This window comes from Pieris brassicae, chromosome Z, assembly GCF_905147105.1.
Source record: "Pieris brassicae chromosome Z, ilPieBrab1.1, whole genome shotgun sequence".
In the NCBI taxonomy this organism is placed as follows: domain Eukaryota; kingdom Metazoa; phylum Arthropoda; class Insecta; order Lepidoptera; family Pieridae; genus Pieris; species Pieris brassicae.
In genome coordinates this window covers 10,140,332-10,164,074 of record NC_059680.1, presented here as the reverse complement: position 1 = coordinate 10,164,074, position 23,743 = coordinate 10,140,332, and the positions used below count along the sequence as shown (strand labels likewise).

Here is a 23,743-nt window from a genome sequence, read left to right as displayed (position 1 = left end):
GTTTTATCTTCATTCAAACTCTCAAGCGGTTTAAGTTCATTGTGAACGATAAACTTTGTGCCTATTACAATATCGAGAATCTAGGATATATTTTTGAGACTACTGATTTGGTTCTATCTTCATTCAAACTCTCAAGCGGTTTAAGTTCATTGTGAACGATAAACTTTGTGCCTATTACAATATCGAGAATCTAGGATATATTTTTGAGACTACTGATTTGGTTTTATCTTCATTCAAACTCTCAAGCGGTTTAAGTTCATTGTGAACGATAAACTTTGTGCCTATTACAATATCGAGAATCTAGGATATATTTTTGAGACTACTGATTTGGTTTTATCTTCATTCAAACTCTCAAGCGGTTTAAGTTCATTGTGAACGATAAACTTTGTGCCTATTACAATATCGAGAATCTAGGATATATTTTTGAGACTACTGATTTGGTTTTATCTTCATTCAAACTCTCAAGCGGTTTAAGTTCATTGTGAACGATAAACTTTGTGCCTATTACAATATCGAGAATCTAGGATATATTTTTGAGACTACTGATTTGGTTCTATCTTCATTCAAGCTCTCAAGCGGTTTAAGTTCATTGTGAACGATAAACTTTGTGCCTATTCCAATATCGAGAATCTAGGATATATTTTTGAGACTACTGATTTGGTTTTATCTTCATTCAAACTCTCAAGCGGTTTAAGTTCATTATGAACGATACCGAACTTTTGTGCCTATTACAATATCGAGAATCTAGGATAAATTTTTGAGACTACTGATTTGGTTCTATCTTCATTCAAGCTGTCAAGCGGTTTAACGACATTAAAATTTCAGGTACCTTTATACTGTTAGGTACTTTCTCTTACTTATATATTTATTGCTCAGACTTGACATGGGTTTAAACTTTAAAGTAAATCGAACACAATGGTGAAATCAATCGTTATGTATTGAAAGTTGTATTCTTGGCATCGGTTGTTTTATATAATTTTACTGAACTAGCTGGTGACTACTTTTCTAGCAAAGCAGACTCAATGAACCGCTTGACTAAGCTAAATATATCAGATATTCGTATAAAAGTCTCAATTCTGGTGCAAATTAATTGTAAAATTACTTAATTTTAACAAATTAGTTGACAATTGAAGGGAAATTGCTGAATCTAATTCAATTAAGTTTTTAATACTTGGATATTTAAAAAAATATATTCATACTACTTGAATAAAAATTAAAAATATATTTTTTTTATACTGGCTGGCCACAATTATTGTTTTCGTGATAACTTTCTTTTGAGACAAGTTTACCTTCTGTGTCTAATACGGGAAACAATTTTGGGTTAAAGACGATTTCACTGTTTTGCCTTTGCCCTATTAGCAGTAACTAAAACTCAAAAAAATCAAAAAGGATAAAAATAAAATATACACCATTGAAATAAAGATTTAATTACAATCGTTACATAATTTTAATTATATGAATAGGTACATATTTAGAAATATCTATATAGGACATTTAATATTAAGAAAATGTATTCGATTTGGTCACAATTTATTTTAAACTGAGTCTTATATAACAAGCCTCAAAATATTGCAGTTAACGTGTGACCTACGATACAAGTGTCCGACAGACACTCTTGTATTTCAAATTCATTTTAATTGTTAAGTGACAATGTTCAGTTGTTACCTTAGTTAAATAAACTAAACACTCAAAATCAATTACATGATAGGTTTTTGTATCAATATTTATTTCACTTTGAACATAGAAGTATATATTGCCTACATACTTTGCAGTTCATAACGTTCCGGGATCGCAGAAAGAACTCCGCGCCCATAGGCCATAGTTCACGTATAAAATTGTAAATTACATTAAAATGTAATGCTCTATGACATCAATACTACATATATTTGAAATAAACACAGTCTTGTTCAGAAACGTACGCCTCAAGAAGTTAAATAATATTTTGTCACATTTAGAGTAAACAGATAATGTGTTACAACTAATGTGTTTTGAGACTTAGTTCATTTGAAAATTTTCTTTTTTAAGATCCAGTGAAGTCCTTTGAGTGACAGTATATATAAGATAATCAGTAACTACTGAACACAGGCCCTTTAAAACAATTATAAGAGGAGTCGGGTTATTGCTTTCTCTGAATAATATTAGTATTAGCTATATACAATTTAACTGGACTTCACTATAACTCTATATGCGCTTTTGGTCATAAATAATTTATAAGCGATTTTAAGTGTATTTTAAAATAAAATTGCACTAAGAGAATTAACTAAGGAGATTGTGAACTTACATTTATAAATACGTGAATTTTGACTGATTACATAAATGCATTGGAATCTAATGTAAAACCTGCATTCTTCATAGCTAGTAAAGCCATAACATAGGCTTAAAACCGAAAAGAACGTTGCCAGTAAAATATATATACATGTAATCTAATAATACTTTTAACAATATTTATAAAATTCGTTCAGATGCCACGAAACTGCATCAATGTGCAAACTGCATCAAAAGCATTAATTACTTTGTACATTGAATGTGAAACTAAATTAGTAAATCTACATAACTTTACTTATATACAAAGACAACAACATGAAAGTCGACAATTGTTTACTCAATTCAACAAAAATAATACCTTTTACACGGGGATTTTAACAATTAAAAAATTATACACCTTACGACGAAATTATATGGAAGAACAAAAAAATAGGATATCAGGTTTTTCCTAATTAATTTACAATATTTCTCTAATCAACTCCACAAGACCTTTCAATTTAGTTTTCTATAAATAATTTGGATAATATTACATCCACAATATTCTTAATTCTATAAAAATACTGAGCAATAATTGTGATACAATTTTTACTTTCTGAACAGTCAACAGCTCAACGCATTAATAAAGCATGACTAACCAACCAGTACGAACTCCAATTTCAAAATTCGAATATGGCTCTAGTATTTCCGCGTTATTTTTTCAAAATTCATAACGAAGCCTTATTATGAGATACGTTCTTTGATACTGTACTTACAAGCTTTCCACATATAAAATATACAAATACGTATTTGCACGTGCTTTATTTTCAAAATGATTAACAAAAATGTACGAAAACTATTTTGTATTCGTGTTTCTTTTTATCGAAGTGTCGTTTCTACGTCGTTTGTGGTTGTGATTTATGGAAACACTGTGCCACTGTTAATTGTCCATTAATAGTTGACGGGGCTTCCGCGCAGCAGCCCAGCTTCCACTTACTTTATCTGAAACAAGAAGGGATGATAATTAAAAAAACCTTGCTATTGTACAGTTTCTTTTCTCATCTTGAAGTAAATATAAAACTAAGTGAGTTAGCTTACGAAAAATGACACTGTTTTGCTAGTGCTCTAGAACTATTGTAACTTTTAAAATTCTATTAAGAAATGCGGTAACTTTTACAAAAGTAATAAATCTATACCAAAATCAATGTTTTAATAGAAAACAGACAATTAAATCCTAATCTCAAACGGTATACCCAAAATCGCATTCAACCATAAAAACAAGGAATTATCGAATCCAAGATAGCCCATTCTATAACCCTCAGCGTTCACACATAACGGCTAAAATAAGAATAAAACTTAAAGCAATCGAGACGAGGTGACGAAACGCTCAGTCTCATTATCTGAGAATTTATTAACGAATCGGTCCGACCGGAAAACCGAAATGTGAAAGAAATAAAAATTCGACCTCGCCCGCGGTCATCTAAACTTTTTTGAAAAATAAAATATTCGAACAGGTTAGCTGGACTCGCGCCTGAATGAAACCGAGGACCCGGGATCGAGATAAGAGGAAAGATTAGACTCTCGAAAAAAAGTGGTTTTAATGCGGTTGTGAATGAAGAACCCATTCAGATCTCGCCCACGCATATTCATCGTGCGTTATCTAAAGCACAGAGTACTATAAAGATCGAGCTTTTGAAGACAATACCAATTCTCACCTACAAATATAGGAAATGAATACACGTGATTTAGCAAAGCGTTAACAGCCCAACAACAGTTATACGGAAACCCACTTTTAACACTAAAATTACGGCGAAATCTACGGCCAAAGTTTAAGAGATACATACGAAATATAACTCTAAGTATATGTAAAACATACATTCATATATCTTAGATCGAATATGTCTAGACATAAATATATTATACAGATTGAATAGACTTTACTACATTCTGTTGGAACTAAATTTCACAGTTTATAGGTACTCTGTATGCAGTAGCCACACTTAAAAGTAAGCTCACATCCCAAACAATGCGTATTTGAGAATATTTTTTTGTCCATAGAACAATTCCGATTATTCAAATGAGCCGTAGTGAATGGAATTAGAGCTAGGTGTGTCTGTATACAAAGGTTTGACGATTTTACTCTTGTTAATCATGAATTATGTATGTCAGCGTAATAATACTTAAGTGTTGTGTAAATATTACTTTTAACTAAGAATCTTTGACTACGTGATCTTGTTTGACTGATTAAACTCGTGAATATGACTGTGTGTTATATAAATTATAAAATCATATTATTGAGTATCGCACTTATTATATAATTGTGTAAATGAATCGATTTGACATCTATGTGCAATAATTTCGCGTTATTCGTCAAAGAAGTTTCAACTAAATAGATATGAAATAGTTTGTCGTTTCCACTGTGTTGATTTACAAATACATAATATTGAATTAAACGAGACTATGAGTAACATCGTAGGTGTTCCAGACCCTTGCCCTAACTAGTAATTTTTTCTAGGTGTTTTGTTATGTTAAACATACCACATTAGTAATTTTGTATCTTGGTTTTAGAATTCAATTTAAAAGTTTTACTTATTTATAGCAGTATAAATTAAATAGACATAATCGTTTTGGTAGCATTATTTGGATTAAATAAAAACGACGCGGGTATGTTATTTAAGCCGAATAAGAACTGTCGATTCGAGGCATTCTTTTTGGGACTCCTTTAAAGGGTTGCCGCGATAAGGAGTTATTTTCGCGTCAAGGAATTCGCTGGGCAAAAAGGCGTGAAAACCAAAATAATACAAAAAGTTATAGATGTGAATTTGTGAGCGTTTGCTTAAAACAGAATTCTTTGCGAAGCCACCGTGTGGGGCGCTGTCGTGGCCGCAATTTATTGTAATGAGACAGATACCGCGGCTCCTTCTGAGAAATCCTTTGGCGACTCTTAGAAAAATGCGACTAGATAAACGGAAATTATAAAACTATGGCAAACCTGTTTTGGTTCATGTATTTCTTGTTGTGGATAACGTTGTTGATTATCTAGACTTAAAGTTATAAGGAAATGTAGGCCTTTCAGTAATCCGTGAGGATTTAATAGACAATTAGTCTTTATAAATACGATTTTATCTATTTATCTACTAAATGGAGTCAAATTATTAAAGTTGTTGTAAAATTTGGTACTAATAAGCAAAAAAGTGTGTGTAAATGTTACAATTACTTAATCTGCGCTAGTATTACTACAAATCCGCTACAAAAGAGATGTATAGTTTTAGCGGGTCAGTGTTCTGCACTCACGTAGGAGTTTGTTTCACGTCGTTTGACACTGACAAATGACACGAGATTGCAATCGCCTCCTCACCCCTCGCGTTTCGACGCGCTTCCATTGTTTTCAATTACCAACATGACACCGGCGCAAGCTCCATTACGAAACCGCAACTCTGTTTATGGCCTTTTGGTATCTTTACTACGATCATCCATTTGTGATCATCTTTACTTGTAGAATTTTGAGGCGTTTAATACTTTTGTATAATGACTATATCCGTGTAGAATCACACGCGGCCTACGTCGAAAACTTCACGTGTAAATAATAAAATATATATATTCACCTCTTATAAAACGGTTTAAAGGCTGCCGATCCCTCGTTGTGATGCTGGTTCGGTTGATGGTTGTTCGTGTGATGGGGATTGTGGTAGGGGTCACGCTGTGGTGATTGCTGGTGCCGGGGGAAGCAGTAGCCAGAACCACCACTACCGAGAGGGTTGGCGACACTGTGCACTTTCATATTGGGGGGTGTTTGGGGTGGCGTGTCCGTCTGCACATCGGGAAATGCAGCTGGATGTATGCAGGGATGTTGCCCGCTGTATTGGCCACCAGGGAAGCCACCGTATCGGCCGTAGGAGCCGCTCGCAGGGCTAGCTGCAGCCGTTGCCGGCAACACAAATCCGTTAGAACTGCCATCGGCTGGAGGTGGTCGTTCGGGTCCATAACCATGCTGAGGCCAAGGTTGAGCGGCTGGTGGCGGAGTTTTACACGCCGCCGTATCAGCCAGTGACCAAATTTTCGGCTTTGAAGCAGGTATAGGCACGCCACACTCGGAGGGGCCCCGCTTCGATTCCTCCTTTATCCCGTATCCGAGTAGCTGGCTATGCATCCCTTGCAGCAGATCATCCTTCCGCTCCTCATCTGAAAACAACAGAGTTCACGTTCATATTCCCCGTGTGTGTGTACAAGCGGATTACTCGCAATAGCCAATACCGTAACGCAATAACTATAAAAAAGAGCTTAAAGTACCGTTCCGAAATCGATACGATTCGCATTGTATCCGACGTGACCATTACACCGGGGACGTAAGTTTTAGCTCGTAAGATGTAGCCGTATCTGCTCCCTTCGGGAAAGTCGTGTGAAAATACGTTTGGCGTGCAGTGACCCATTCGTTAAGTGGTTATCCGATTAGCGAAGTGAAAATACCACTTTGGGGCGCGACTCCCCGCCTCGGGCGCGCTCGATCCCTTTCATATTTAAGCTGAGCATTTATTTCGCATTTCCCGGCTCGCCCCGCGGCGCCGCACTCCGCGGAATGTGCCACACAATTAATGGTCAACCTCGCTTCTCGTCCTCTCTATTTTACCCTTTGTGGAAACATTCACAATTTTTATCGTTTGAAATTCAATTTTTGTCACATTCGACGCACCGTTTTACCAAGATGATAACATTTGTACATATGAAATCAACATGTAAAAGTATAAAAAAATCGATGTAGACAAATAAAGATGGACGGCATCACGTTAAGGCTTTCGTTTTTAAATATTATGCCGAGATAAACATCCAACTGAAAGAAGGGCCAGTACAAAGAGGCGATAACATAAAAATAAAGCAAATTTTACATTTGAGGCGGATACATTTTACAATTAAGCCGAAATTCAGCAAAATTTTATAAAGCTCTAAGTATTATCATAATACCATTTGCCGTTGTAAAGTGGCTTTCGGGGTGAGAAGGGCTCGGGTGCCTAATGAAATTCGGAGAGCCGGAGCTGCGGGGGCCTCGACCGCGCGACTTCATTCGCTTTATTCCATTTAATGCTGACTGCTCCTAGCTTTTAAGAGGGGTTATACTCGTTGCCCTTCACGAGGGATAAATAGGGACGCCAGTGATACTTCGCGCGAAGATATTTATCCGGCAAATTGTTTTAATTTTCATTGTATTAATGTAATAGAGGCTCACAACGCCGGGAGATAAGCGGTAATTTGATTATTTTGTAGTGTTCAATACGTTTACTGTATACTGCAATTATCTGGCAAATTGTAATGGTTTTAATTTCCGATGTAATTGTTTAGATTTACCATTATTTTTGAGTACCTCACTTTTTGGGAGTGTGATATTAATAGTCTTTTCTGATTTGGTTTTTGATTGGACAAACCCGGCAAGGTTTTGAACGTAATATTTAATAAATGGTAAAATATGTTATGAAATTGTTTTGAATTTTTAAATTTATTTTACTTTTTTTATGGCTAAAAACTACCATTCCAAAATCAGTATAGTCACAGTATGCTGGTATCTTCATTGTATAAAAACAATTATCTATACTGTATGTGGGTAGTACAAACCAAGTTTATACAGTAATCTTAATCTAAATCAGAAAACCAATCCTGCGGTCTCATTTTTAGCAAATTAAAACGTTATCACCAGAATGCAAACAAAATGGCCCCCTTTATCGAATATGCAAACGATAGATTTATCCCGCGGGCGTCCGGGCACGTGAAAATCGAACCCGCCGAGCCTCTGCCTCAAATGGTTTTCCCCTTTAGTCACCGAAGCCAGGGGCGAAGTGAGACATAATAAAAACTCGTCTCGGTAGCGTAGGGAGACCCCCCCAACCCCCCTTCGCCACAGTGCACTTAAAGCAAGGCCACTGCAATTTATTACACCTCGAGCGACGTCCACTGACACTTGTTTGTTCTCCTGACTCGTTTTCCATTAACGCGCGGGATTAATATTTTGTTTGCAATGCGTACTTACGACAAAAATTAACATTTATCGGTGGGGTCCGATTGCTTTTATTCATGAGTGGCTTAGATAGTTGTGATGTTTGTCGTTCCAGGGAACGCGTGTGAAAGCTTTTATAGATTGTTTGCAGCGACTTAAAATGATATATTACACGTCGTGAACATTGACATTTTTGTAGAATTGTGCGTTATGCATGTCGGTTGTCCGTTATGGTTTGTTTGGTTAGGCGCTGGGAATCGCGTGGATGTGTCGGGATTAGGTTTAGCGGATTAAAGTTTCCTTGTTTGGACAACGTGGCTATTGAATTTGCGAAATTATTTTGTGACACATTATAATAGGATATCTTTGTTGGCTTTGGAATATTTCTATGCCTAAGCCTTTAAATCAACACATCTTGGTTTTGAGATTAAAATAAATAGTATTTACTTTGTTTATTGTATGTCACATATTCGTCTTGAAGAGGCAACCCAAGGGCCTTCAAAAATAAATGACTATTGACACTGCGAATTATCAATCCAATCGCATTTAAAAGCGATTTAATAAAAATGACTACAAACTTTTTTATTATTCATATTTGCTACGCGTCGTAGCTACAATATGTTATTTGTAGCGCTACGCTTCTACGCTAAACTTACAACTATCTCTCATCGAAAGATTCAAACTCTCGTAAATATGGCGTACAAAAAGTATAAAGTAAAGTATTGCACGGAAGTCATTCTTAGTCTCTCAGGTTTAAGATTAAGAACTAAACAGTTAGTCTCCGATGAATATTAATAATCATTAATTAGAAAACAACATATACATTGCATAATATTATAATGGGTGTTCTAAGTACGGAAGTTGAGCGTTCGGCACGTGTCTGTAATCCGCAACCATTGTGCCATCTCGCCATATTCGAGCCATTACGAAGGGGGCCTAACAAACATACATTACTGGATTTGATACGTCCTAATGTTATAAAGCGAGAGTCTGTCACGCCGCTAAACACTGATCCGTTTGAAATTGAATTAGGAAATATTTTAGCCCAGGCTTTACTTATAGAATTTTTATAGTGTATTATTTTTTACAATAAAATCTTGTTCGTTGTAACGTATAGATGAATAAGAGATATAAAATGACACAAAGGTAATTTAATTATTTTTAATGTGTAATTTTGTGTTATTTTATCTTTTTTGTACTAGTTGTAGTAATATATAAATTTAATTGTTATATGTATGATAATTATGTAATCAATATACATATAGAACAAATGATTTGTCTTTATAACATACGTATATAAAATATACATATAGAACAAATGAGTGTTGTCTAAGACAAATATCCGTCATACGCCATACTCGACGTCCGTCGTTCTACAACTGAGCGTTTCCTAAGGCAGTTTTTGCCGCGTACCACCACTATGTGGAACCAGTTGCGCACTGAAGAATTACCGCACCAATTCAACTTAGGGTCCTTCAGTAAAGGGGGTACCAAGTCTTAAAGTAAAGCGCACTTGTGAGCCTTCTGGCAATGTGACTGTCTATGGGCGGCGGTGTTATCACTTTAAATCAGGTAGGCATTCTGCACGTTTGCCTCATATTATATATAAAAAATATATGAATAAATAAAATCACACGAAACTCTTATAAACGCTCGAATGTAATCTTACTTAAATCACGAGTTATTGAAGCAATGTTGAGATGATAATTTAAATGCATCTGCTAGTTTGTAATGTATTTTATGAGTTCAACAATTTCCATATAAATATCTAGATAACGATCTATTAAGTTTATTTAAAAGATTGTACATGTTATTTAGTTGCATCGAATCAAGATTAATAAATAATTAAATTAACATAACACTACGTAGGCTTTTATCCGCATTTTCTAACCGTCTAGTTAACTTCCTGTTTTAAGTTTTTAAATATATGTTAATTTGTTTGATGCTTCTCATATAAAAATATTCAAGACGTCAGTATTTACCTTACATAATTAATTTATAATCGGTAAGATTATTTTTTATGTTAATTGTTTTTAATTTATTTTAATTCTTTAAAATTTAATGAACACTGTCGTTTTTAATTCTACGCTACGCGAGCGATATTTCATCACCCTTTGCCCTCGGCTACGACAATGTCGATAGCGATTTGAGTGCACTTCTTTCCAACAATAGCTAGGTTCATTAAGCAACGTATGCCACGCGTTAGCCGTGACCCCCTCCATTTCCAACGAAAACACTCATCTGCCAAACCATCTCAGTTGCAACAATGCCTACTTATAATTTATGTTGTTGACAAGCGAGACTAAAAGCACACCCACCGTGCCTGAATTTTATGTCCGACATAATCCACAACATTCTCGACACGCGCATTGCGACAACGTAACGTATACCACTAATAACCGTAGCACAAAATCGGCCTATACTCGATTGGCAAACATTATAAATCCCCTAAAGCGTACTTACTTACGTTCAACGAAATGTCCTCATAAAAGAGAGAAAACGATCCACGAAGTCGACAAATCCTTTGCCAAGAACATGAAGTAGGGCAGATCGTCAGCCGTACTGAACGGGACCTTCGAATTTCAGCGTACCTACCTACGTTACGGAAGGTTTATATGAATTTTGGGTGAGGGCGCCGCCCACTTTACTACAAATAGGAAATCCGGGAGCGAGCAGCGGTTACGCTCAGTTACACGCCTGAGACCGATCCCCGCGTCACAGCCATCCTCCTCCCCCCCAGCCCCTCTCCTTACCGAATCCTCTTTCTGGACTCTTCTCTCGTGCCCTTAATCGGATATTGCTTACTTTCATCTACAATTTATTCAACGGTGGTATTAAAATTGTTTTAAACAAAAACCGATCGAACGGACGTCGCGATCGAACAAGCATTCTGTAAAAGGCAAATTAGTAACAATAACTGGCGCAATTCACATTCGCATTTCAGTACGCAGGTTAAATAATGGGACAGTAACAATTCGCAGAGCACATCAATAATTCATTGGGACAAAATGTACGCACGAAATATGATTCAACATCCGATTGTCAACGATTTCGGTTTAACGGCATTCGATTTGTTTCGATTGTGGTTTAAACTTTTCAGCGTTAACTATCGGACGTCGAACTGTTAAAAAACTCAACCAACCTTTGCTATTTTTAATTTTCTCTTCTTGTTCCTTCTCTTCGTCGGAGAGCATGGCGTCGTCGTCATCATCCGTTTTATTCTTTGGCTCCCAAGTCATTTTGTTTTCCTTCTTGAGTCGTCTTCGTGCGTTCGCGAACCACGTCGAGACTTGTGTCAATGTCATCTTTGTAATGATCGCTAACATTATTTTCTCGCCTTTAGTGGGATACGGGTTTTTCTTGTGTTCGTTCAGCCATGCTTTGAGCGTCGCTGTTGACTCTCGCGTCGCGTTTTTCCTTCTCGCTGCTAAATCGTATCCCGCGCCATATCTGTTGACAAACATAAATTTATCCATATACCTAAAAGGTAAAACGCTTCTGGCCTTCTTTATACCACACATTCGCCTTACACTTTAAGATCTATGAGTCACAATTTTCAAACGATAAGTAACGTTTGTTTTAATGTTTTTACAACACATTAGTTCCCACTGACAATGAATATAAAACAACTAAATAATAGGATACTATAATAGGCGAGTAACAACTCTTGTCTAAAGCAATTTTATATAACGCGTAAGGTATTGTTACGTATTTGGTAATACATGGTATAAGAAATATTTATTATGCATTCCATTCTCGAAGCGCTTCGTAAAATCGATATTGAAATTTCGTAACAGATATGAGATAGGCATTTTATTGAGAGTAATAGATAGCGCCGCAAAAATAAAACAGCCTCAATATAGAAAGCCCTCAATCGCATTTGCATCTGAATTTCAAGCGTAATTTTGGGGCGACGTGAATTTCGATCCCTCAGCGTCGGCAGACCGTACCTGGTCTCGATTTCTCCACCGACATGACAAAGGCGAGTCTAGAGAGGGCAATAAATAGGTATTGCGACGGAAAATAGTTAAAAAATTGTCCCCTGCGCTCGTATGTTCACACAAATTGATACCTTGTGCGGTGTTTCGAAGATTCGCTGTTGGAAATTCTTGCGCGCGAACATTGTACGTGACACGAATGTTTTGATGCTTTGATTTAGGTATCATTGAACGGCGTAACTTTAATGTTGGCGTTTTTGTGGCATAATAAAGTTGAAGCCGCATCGATTCGAGGTGTCGGCTCTTCAGTGACACGTGAAGGTGATAGAAGGCGTGAACTTGAGTGCATCAGGGAGGTGCAGCGTGGGTTGCGCCTGTGTAGGCGTTAGTGCACACTTGGAATCGATTGCGACGCCATCTTGCGAACCGGCCACAGATTAGGTACAAGTCATCGGATAGCCGTCTAGGTGACATGTCTGTAGCGCTAAGACTTAAACATCGGTTCCTTTATTCGAGGATTACTAGAGCGTTTTTATTTAAAACGAAATTTTTTTGTATTCCTTGATACAAAACTAACCATTTATCGAATCGATATAATTTAATAATTGTGATGGTTGGTTGATTTCCTATTAAGTGCGTATGCTGATTTTTGTGACCACAAATAAAAAAATAATGCCCAATTCTTAAAGTGCATTCAAAATAAGCGTTGGAACAAATAAATGCTTTTGTCAAAGTAAAATCCACACAAAGCCTTTGAAGCAAAACCACATTAGTTTAACACGAATAAGCTCTTCAGAATTCTGCCCGGATAGCGGTGAAGCGATGTTGAAAAGAGAAGCGTCGCGCTGTAAATATCTCGTTTAACATAGGATGTTTTCAGGGCAGCGGCTTACCTCGCTTTCAGCGTTGAAAGCTGCGTAATTAATTTTGACAGGCCACTTACGACACTTGCTCGGCAACTGTATTAATTTAGACAGAATCCATATAATCAATGGAAAATGCTAACAGTAATATATGCAATTTTTTTTCCTTTTTTAAAACTGTATATAATTTAGTCCTTTATATCTATGCGGTGTTTATGTTAAAAAAATAATAAAAAAATATCATTTGGTAGTGAGCATAGTGGGATAATAAAAATAGTAAAATAAACGAGCAACTAGCATTTTACAAGTAAAATATAGCGATATAATAGTTCAACCATGTTTCCGGGTGATGTATTGGAAATCGTTTGCGGGCGGGCGGTTAGCGCAGCCTCTGTAATACATGGAGGTGCGCATTGAATCCGCGGTATCGCTTGTACGATCTGCCCGCTTGGGGGAATTGCGGCCTACGTGCCCTCCCAACCAACCCGTGCTATGTACCAAATCGCGTACATAAGTAATTCAACCCCCTCCCACCCTCGGGTGAAACGTATCAGGATTCCTTACACAAGCTACGTAGCGATACGTTTTTACCGGCCGCACCTTATCAAGACGCGTTAATTATAAACTATCGCTCACGACTGTTCAGCCAGTGGTCGGCCGATTGGATTTATTACATTATTATTAATAAAACACAATTAAGATAAATTAATTACGCACGACGCGCGTATAAATACGTTATCTAACTAGTTGAAACGACACAAAACGCGTCATTTAAAAGCCGAGACTCGCTAACGAGCGTTCCTTATTCGGTTTATTTAAAATGTAACAGCCCAAATCGTTGGCACACAAATAATTCCCTCAGAGCGTCGCCAGCCCGAAGCGTTGTAATTTCCTGCGTATTTTGATCTCAATGGAGCGGTACAAGTGCTCCCTCGACTCTTTTCTCTAATTTTTGTACGTTTTCTGTACTCGAGAATAATGTTAAAAATAGCGGAGTCATTTTTCATTTCGGCGCTCGGCGGGCGTGGCAGATTACAGGCTGTTCAAAATAATACGGTAACTGTACTTAGCTGAAGGGCGACTCGCGTTTTGTTGGACATTTCCACCGATGTTTTGTGTTAACAGAATTTTATTGTGATATTCAATTAAGGTGATACGAATTAAGCACTGACATTTTATTTAAAATAATTCAGTAAAAATCACCCTATGTCAGTTATAGTAAGTTGCGTGAGAGTAGAGAATGTGATACATCACGGTGTATTTTCGTGCTCATTCCGTCGGAATCATTTCGTCTTTTTTACGCATAAAAACTAATGTCTCTCCTAATTATTTTTAGATTATAACGCGCCGCCTGCTATATATTAAGTCGAGCGCAGCCGAATTGTCAGCATAACTTCACTTTGATGTACCATGATTTGTTTTTATTTTCAGTCAGATCTTGATTCATGGCTGGATAATTTTTCAAGTGTGCGTGAAACATAACAAATCTACTGGCGCTACAAGTAAGTTTTATATGCAGATTTACACTGTAATCTTTGCAAGTCAAAATACAATAATATATTTTTTATATACTTAACAACATTCCAATTTTGAATGTGTACATAGTTATAAAAAAATCAGTAGGTAGAAGAGAAAATGAAAATTACAAATACATTGTTTGCGAAAAATGTCAACCCGACGCGTCGCGCTTTGGATTTTCGAAGAAAAACTGTGAATTAATCAAACCCTAGCGCGAACGGTTGTGGCATCATTCGTCTCTGTCACACTCGGGGGTGGCCGTGTATCAAAATGAGACGACGAAAAACCGGGTGTGGTTACTTGGTCATTTGTGCACGAACGCCAAACACAGCCACGTTGGTACCTTAAACGACAGTTTTTATTCATACGGGAAATTGCCGATAATCGAGTAAACAGAAAAGAATGGTAATCGTTAGATACCTAAGGTCTTCATCGTACCAATGCAACTGAAAGTGGATAAAAAACAGGCCACTGCCGTAATAAACTGCATTTTATAGACATCGACCACACATATCGGTACCACAAAGCTTACAAGATCTGTTACAATACGATTCAGGTTTTTAATTAACCGCTGCTAGAAAAACACAGCAATGACGACGCGACTAAATGATTTATTATATCCTGAATAAAAAATGGTACAGTAAGTATTACAGACACTCGTGGAAAAGCGTAAGTACGTTTATGGACTGGAGTTTTAATTTATTATTAAGAGGTTCAGGTTTTTAGGTGCATGTTGGAACAAACTGTTGCAACTGATATTTTTCTTTTAATCACGATACAGGTTTAGTACATCGTAATCGGACAAGTTTCAATTATAATACTTTGTACATAGTGATGGCTTTAAACATTTTTATAAGGCTTAGTTACACCGGAAGTAATGTGATATTTAATTATTTAAAAAAGCTTAGCTTAAATCGTTAAAAATTTGTGACTCAACGATTACATGAACAATAGCATACGGATAAATGAGTATTAAATACATGAGCCCTTCGCAATGCCTTTATTAAAGATAAAGTTTAGTAAGGGTGGTGTTATGTTAATCTGCGCCGCGCTGGCTTTATCTAAAGTGACGCGGCCGATGGGCCTCGGTCTTAGAGACCCCTGGGACTTACCCGTAGGCAGCTAATGTAGGGTCGTATGGGTAGTATCCGCTAGAGGGTTGAAGGCCTGCTGATGTCCACGCAGACATTTCACCACCACCTTCTTTCAGGCCGTATGGGTTACTCTGAAAAATTGCAGTAGATTTAAGGTTAGACTGAGGATTTTCGCCTTTATTACACGTTAGATAAACGATACAGTTCTTTTAAAACCAAACAAACTATAAAAAAAACAAACGATAAAGACACATCGACGATATTATATTTCTCAGTACGAGGCGTAATTCTCGTTTCTCAGTAAAACACAATACGCCTTATCAAAATCAAATCCTTTTAAGAAATCAGCATAATAACATGTCCACAGAATCGACAACGCGTGTAATATGAGATAAATCACAACACACAATTCCTCTCAGCCAATCGGTTGACAAATACGCCGACTTGAATTTAATTAAAGTTAACTTAATAAAAGGGAATAAACTCATGAACAACAATAAAAGTCCCAAGTGTACGGGCTGACATATCACTAACGCATTTGCATAATGTATGAATATAGAAGGGAAAACTATTAAGACTCACGCACCCTCGCATCGGATAGTTTAACTGAGGGAACATACCCTCCTAAGTTATTCGCATACATTAGGAGCAACTAAATTAAAAGTGTGAATGATTCGCCTCGGGACCTCAGCCCTTGTCTGGAGCCCTTTGCGCGCACTGATAATAAAAAGTATTAGGATACATATGGAATGGTGTTTGCGTCGTGATAACTGAATAGGGAAGCTTATTTGTCCCTCGGTTTTAAGGAAAGTGACGAGATTGTTGTTGCGTTTTTCCTTCGTATTTTGTCATTGTTTGCGGTACCGAACTGAGACTGAATTTTCAGGGCTATAAAAGAAGAAATTGAATTCTAAAATTTACGTATAACGATGTATTATGCAATTTTTTGTACCGGACAAAAGAATATATACGTAGTTTGGGGCGAATACAGTACTGAAAAAAGTTCCCTTATTCTTTAATAGGACCGAGGCAACTTTATAATATATATAAATAAATATGTTCGTTTCATTTAGACATTAATCTGAAAATAATCTTACGTAGCTAATTATATATTAATGAGGGTTAAATGTCTGAGGTAAACATTATTTATCATGGATTGCATTAAATGTCGCACATTTAATAATTTGCTAAAATAAATGTCACGATAAGAAGAAATAGTACTAGTATGGGATTTTAAAATATTTTAAATTGCAAAAATAACAGTTTTATATTTTTTCACCTGGTTTGGTAAGATATGTAGCTCACGTATTTATAATTAATTTAATTTAGATAATTTTATAATTAATTTAATTTAGTACTTAAAAAACTTTAAAAAAGCAGAATCGTATACGCCAAAAGCTCACGCGCTATTAGTAATTGCTTTTTCATCTTAATTACAACATTCAAACGTTTGACAGTTACATTATATAAGACTTGATTGTACTCGTATATGAAATAGATTTCGGAATACTATGTTAACATAGTAATTGCGTGATAATACATACTTAATAGTCTCGAGGTAACTGCTGAATTTGTCACAGTATTCAAGTTGAGAATAATTTATTGTTACTGATTAAATTAATTAAGATTAAAGTTAAGGAGTGATTCCTTTCCAATTAAGATAATTTTGAGCATTTCGGCGTAATGGCCTCAATATGCGACTTCTATCCCGGAGATCGTAGGTTCGATCTCCGGCTGTGCACCAATGGATTTTGTCTATGCTCATTTAACATTCGCTCGAAAGGTGAGGGAAAACATCGTCAAACCGGCTTGCCTTAGTCCCAAAAAGTCGATGTCAGGCACAGGAGGCTGATCACCTTTGCCAATGAAACAGATAGCCTGAGGCCAAGACCTAAAAGATTGTAGTGCCACTATTTTTTATAGAATGATAATTTTAAGTCCCATATTACCTTGTAACGAGAATCTGTTACGTTACTATACCCGCTCGAAATATAATTACCTAAATATGCCTCTTATTGCCTCTAAATTTAGATCGAACCAATAATATTGATTAAGTGTAAGTAATTAGTAATAGCTTAATTTAAACTTTTATATAAGATATTTTTTATTTTTAAACAAATTGTTAGGAAATATAAAAAAAATATTTCATAAATGTGGAATCTCATACCTTAATCACCGATAATTAAACGACTCTTGTACATCGCTCTGTGCAGCACTTATTTAAATCTTTTAAACACATATAAATAAGGGTCCAGACTAAGTTGTATCATTTAAAATATGTTAAAAATATATTATTTATTACTATTATCACATCAGACTATGAAGAACACAGTAAGTACTATGTCCAATTGAGGTGGGCAGCCTCCTATACGTGACACACCGTCGACTTTTTGTGTCAAAGGCAAGCTGGGGATCGAACCTACGTCCACAGGGATGGGAGTCGCACGCTGAAGCCACTTGGCCAACACGGCTCAAGTCGTCTTTAATGTTATGCCAAAAATAGCCTTAAAAATCCTGCAAATATGCAAGTAATTGCATTCCTAATCAAAACAGAACTCACTGATTGTGAAATATGAGAGTTTCAACCACATCATTAATATCTATTGCATGGTTGTACTTTTTCCCTAAATAAGCCAGTGACAAATTCACGAAGGCAACTCTTTTGTGAGGGAGAGATAAAAATTGTGCTTTTTCCTGCTTCTGACAACCCTGGAGACTCACTAACTATGAGCGATGAGTGGCTCGCCCCTGGAATTAGAGGAGAATGGGGTCACGTGACTACTCGGTCTAACGACCACGGATTGCCACCACTGATGTTTTCTTACACCCCTACATCATTATCCAATCAACTCCGCATCAACTGGAAATAAATATTAATTATGTATATTATGGTTTCACTGCTTGACTTTTGAAGACAATTTTGTATAGATACAACCTAGTTGTGCAAATTAATTTAGAGTAGAGTTATCTATAAAAAATTATAGAAAAGTCTTTGAGCTACTGACAACTAAAAAAGTACTTATAGGATTGAACAAAGAAATCGTGTAAAATACATATTGGTAAAAATAATTATTATCCAAAAATACTCGGAGTTGTTAACTAATTAAATTTGTAGTTCACAATACTGTTTTCGTGTTTTTCCACATTAAAACACTTGCCGTAAAACATTTTCATTTCATTAACTAACGCTGCACGCATTCGACATAAGAAGCACGCTCAAACCGCTTGTTTATAGGTATTTTAGGGCCTATTAAAACTGTTAATACCTCCTCAGAGTTATACAAACCGTTATTTTGAGTTAACTGTGCGATAAAACTCATTTAGTAACCCTTAAAAATCTTATCCGACCCAATTCACCCCACTCTTCCGTAAAACTGAAGCTAACAACGTTTTAATCAATTCTCCACAGAGTTCGCGAGTCAGCGCGTTAGAGACTCATTACGTGGACCCCAAATAAATATAAACAATAGTGTAAGGGGCTTGCCCCGCAGTAAACATTATTCACACGCGCCACTACATTCACAAATAAGGAGTGTGCAAAAAAAAGCACAGAATCAGTGCGGTTCATAAATTAGATTCATTTGTTTCAAGTAGTTATTTGCCGGTTCATGAAGTCGTACCCCTGCTTGGGCGCCAGCCGAGGAACGCCCGAGGCCAGGCGCCGCGACGACCCGCGCCTTTGCCAAATTGTCGCCTCTACGTAATGCTTAACTTAGCTTTCTGGCTACCGACCGCCGTTAAGGCTAAATTTTACTTGGGGCATGTTGTGTGATACCATTTTCTGCTTCATAAACTGCATATACGACGGCTTTTGGAGCGAAAGCCAAATCACGTTGCTTAAAATTAGCCAACAGATAAATTTTAGTGCGCTGTAACTTCTAATAATGGACCAATCACAGCGTGGGCGTATTGTCTTTGCAGACTGTACTGGATACGTTTAATACCATAGGCTATAGAGTGCTGTTTTGTTTTTTAACCGACATTAAAAATGGGAAATATTGTTTATAAAATTCTCGTCTCGTTTAAGATTATACGCAACTTATACAGTTATTGTAAGATTATTTATCAAAAGACTTCTAATAAAATTGAGGGTATTTATTAAATGTTACATACGATTTGGGATATTCTTGTAGTAATTTCGATCTGATTATCATGACGATGGAAATTTACGTAATTTTTTAAACAACTTATTCGTTATTTTCATTACAGTGTACACGAAATTTGATAGGAAAATTTAATATATTTAGTAAACAATGTCAGTAACATACGAAACATATTATCATAATATAAAAATATTTGTAACAGTTAAAAAATAAATATAGAATGTTTTATCGTTCATAACGTTGTACTATCATTAGTGTCATGTGAAACAAATTGGATTGAAAACTAGCCGTGTACACTGCAATTTATTTGCGGAATTGCAAATTAACCAAAAGGTGTTTTTATAGGGCGACAATAAATTTATCCAGGACATGTGGTATTCACTACGGCCAGTCCTTGACAATTTAATGTAGATAATATTCAAACGCGTTCTATTTACGGAATTTCCAAGGGGAAGACAGATTGTCTATGAAGATAACTGTGAACTTTAACGTAAATTGCACAGAATATAACGGATACGTTTAAGAGTAGTGTTGGCCTAGTGGCTTCGTGTGACTGTCATCACTGAGGTCGAAGGTTCGAGCCCAGGCTGTGTACCAATGGACTTTCTTTCCATGTGCGCATTTAACATTCGCTCGAACTGTGTAGGAAATCATCGTGACGAAACCGAATTGCTTTAGACCCATAAAGCTGATTACCTACTTGCTTATGAGATTGACAAATAATCATGAAACAGATACAGAAATCTGTTGCCCAGACCCAAAAAGCTTGTAGTGCTACTGATTTACTTTATAACTTTTATATTAAAGTGTCTCAATTACAAACAAAATATAACATATACGAAATAGTTATAACGGAACGGCTGTTATAACGAAAGCATTAAGTTTGGAAGGAAGAAACTTTGATTATGTCTTCATTTAAAAAAAACTATCGTATCTATATTTCAAAGAATATTCCTCACAAAAGAAAGCTAAGAAGTAATCGATCACTCATATTAAAGTGCCCCAAAACTACAAAAAGGATAATAATATTATTCATGCCATAAAATAATAACGATACTCAGCACGACTAGCAAAATCTGAAAGTGAATTGTAGCGAGTAGAAAAAAGAATGACTATAAGTGGATAAAGAGCGTATACAAACGAAACAGTCATTTCATGCCGCACGGTGACGCAATTGGTGAATACTACAGAATTTTGTGTCATACAAAGCAAAGTTTAAGGTCCACATTTGCGGAACGATACGACAACGTGGGTAAGTTCAATAAAGCTTCCCCCAAATAAGCCATAAAACGGGCGCCACGGCCTTTCGGGTAGGTACGTTCCCAGCACCAATTATTTGTTTGTGGAGATGGAGGCACAATAATTTTATTTTAGGTTTTATTTAACATTTATTTCGTTCCGGCAATTTCACGGGTATCAAAGTATTGCTAGATTGTGATTTAAGCGAAATTGTTCATTTTCCACTTCGTTCGCATTATAACGATGCGATTTGGCATCAAGTTAATATTATTTTATTACGCGTGATATTTGTATTTTTATTCATGGCCGCAAACGTTTCTTAACGTCTCATTTGAAACGCAAATTGAGTTCTGGCGTTTTGAATTGTGTTTTATCGGGTTGACTATTAAATATAGAAATTGTTTGATCATTTAGTTAGTTGATGGATTCAATGCTGACAATATTTAGAATGAACTTAATTAATCAATTGACAGCAACGTTTATAGTGATCGCAAAAGCGTCGCGACAGGTAGACGGCCGCTCGTAAATAAATAAACAATAAACTGGGATTACACAGTTCAATTGGAGATCAGACGATGTGCGGTTTCGGTTAACAGCCGAACCCGACGGGAACCTATAGCCGTAATTCAATGATCGTAAACGCCGGCAATGATATCAATTAGACGGGGTTCGGGACCGATAAAGTTCTGCTTTAATTAGGAGAACAAACAACAGACGATATTTAATGAGGCGTGCGCACGCGGGAGAGAGGTAATTAGGTCGGGGAAGGCAGACTGAGCAATCAATTATTATTGAGCCACGCTGATTGATTCTCCCGTTCTCTGCGGTCTGCCATTGGCCCGTACCGTTTTGAACAATTTATTAGGATTAATTGCAACTTTTTAACTTTCTTTGGTCCGGAAACCTAAGCTAATAGATAAGCCATTATGAGACCCACATATTCCCGGACTCCTATGTATCACCATCGTACCTGTATCGAGGTTTTGGTCCAATGAACATTTTAAATTATAGGCTCATAATCGTTCACCAAACGCGTGGCCAGCACCATGAATTATAATCAATCGAAAACTCAGCCATCTGTATTAATAACTCAACAATCGACTCGAGTTTCCGGACTCGATATCTGATGTCTTACTAATAGCTGTCAGAAGGGTGAGCAGCTGTAAACGACGTAGGTATAAATTATCTATAAAATAAGGACATTAAAAACCATTTAGGGCAATAACTATTCTGTGAATGGCAATAAATAAATTGAATAATTTATTCTGATACTGGAGTGAATGTTAGAGGTGTCAGTTAATGGAGGAGAGGGGGAGGACAAAGCGCCCCCGGAGCGCTATTGTCGAATTACCCTGCCCGTGACATCTGTCCGAATAGCAACAATAACTCGCAAAAAACTCGGATTCACCAACTAAAGAGTAACCAAACGTAAAATATATCTACGTCTTCATTGACAGTATTGTTGCGAGTGACATATCATTCATTCTATTTTTAATTTAGAACCAGTACGGTGGTCCGTTTAATAGGAATTGTCACAATATTGCAAGAGGTGATAAATTTTGGCATTTCAAGGTGCTTAATGTTTTGTGTTGAATGACGATCTTATTCGAATTTGATGTTTCACTTTCCCGTAAATAAGTAGAAATACATTTATACAGAGTTTATTTGTGTAACAAGAATCTCTTTGTATTACTTTACGTGCTGATGTGTAATTTAAAAAAAAATAAACCAATGGCGCTACAACCTTTTAGGCCTCAGATTTCTGAATATGTTTCGTGATCATTTGTTTCTAATGGGCAAGTCAAGCGTAGCCTTTATGGAGTCTAAAAAATACCGATTTCCTTTAGATGTTTTTCTTTACCGTACGAGAGAGTAATAATTGAGTACTTACACAACAATTCTATAAGTGCACATCAGTGAATCGAAGCTGCGACCTCCGGGGTGAGAGAGGCATCCCGAAGTTACTAGGATAGCACTTATGAGTTACATAGATCATAAAAATACAATTTACACTCTTAATAATGTATTAATGTTATTCTAAATAGCAAATGCATCAGAAAAAAACCAAGCTATTTTGTTATATCATTCATAAAAAATCTCTTGAATCAATCTCGTGGTACCTACTCAGGTTTACTCTAAAAAGAATGCTAAGTTTGTCAGCCTAGAAATAAATATGGCAACAATGAGGTTGTCTAAGAATCTTTGTGTAATCACTGTTTTTAATTTAAGATAATATTGAACCGAAAATAATTATTCATCAAAGCGGTAACTTTGACAGTAAGACGAAATACTAGTTAAAATAATGCGATTAGACTTAATTGTTATAAATAAGTGAGATTTTTTAACAGTCTGTGTTGTAATTTTTATTAAATGTTTGATGCCGCTATATCTGGCTGTCCATACAAGAGTCTTACTAGTTTGTATATTATAAATATTACTAGGTATACTTTTAAAATGATAACGCCGCTCATTACACTCATTTTAAGTGTCTTCAAAAGGAGATTATCTCTTTAAACTGTTGGAATAAGTTAGATAATCTATTAACCATTTAAGCTGGTAAATTTTGTGCGTGTTTATTTGTTCACACTACTGAGACGGTTACAGGTAAAAATTTGTCTTCCGACAATTTCTTTCTATAGGATCCTAAGCTTTACAGTAGACATGTTACACGTAGAAGTCTAGAAAATGTAGGAAACGTTATTGTGAACCAGGACACGAGACTAGACCTGATCTAGTAAAGGCTCTTACAGGGTGCTTGCTAGAC

The 23,743-nt window shown here is 36.2% G+C and overlaps 1 protein-coding gene across 3 annotated transcripts in view; it reads right to left on the bottom strand.

Moving 5' to 3' along the window:
- Positions 1–1,468: 1,468 nt before the first annotated feature.
- The window catches only part of LOC123718631 (homeobox protein caupolican-like), an 88,752-nt gene continuing 66,477 nt past the window's right edge, over positions 1,469–23,743 (bottom strand). For all 3 annotated transcript variants that reach the window (XM_045675304.1, XM_045675305.1, XM_045675306.1), the window contains exons 3-6: positions 15,656–15,768; positions 11,367–11,674; positions 5,847–6,423; positions 1,469–3,243 (exon numbers count right to left, since the gene is read on the bottom strand). In XM_045675304.1, coding sequence (XP_045531260.1) covers positions 3,240–3,243; positions 5,847–6,423; positions 11,367–11,674; positions 15,656–15,768 — 1,002 coding nt within the window. In that variant the 3' untranslated portion in view covers positions 1,469–3,239. The remainder of the gene's footprint in view (positions 3,244–5,846; positions 6,424–11,366; positions 11,675–15,655; positions 15,769–23,743) is intronic.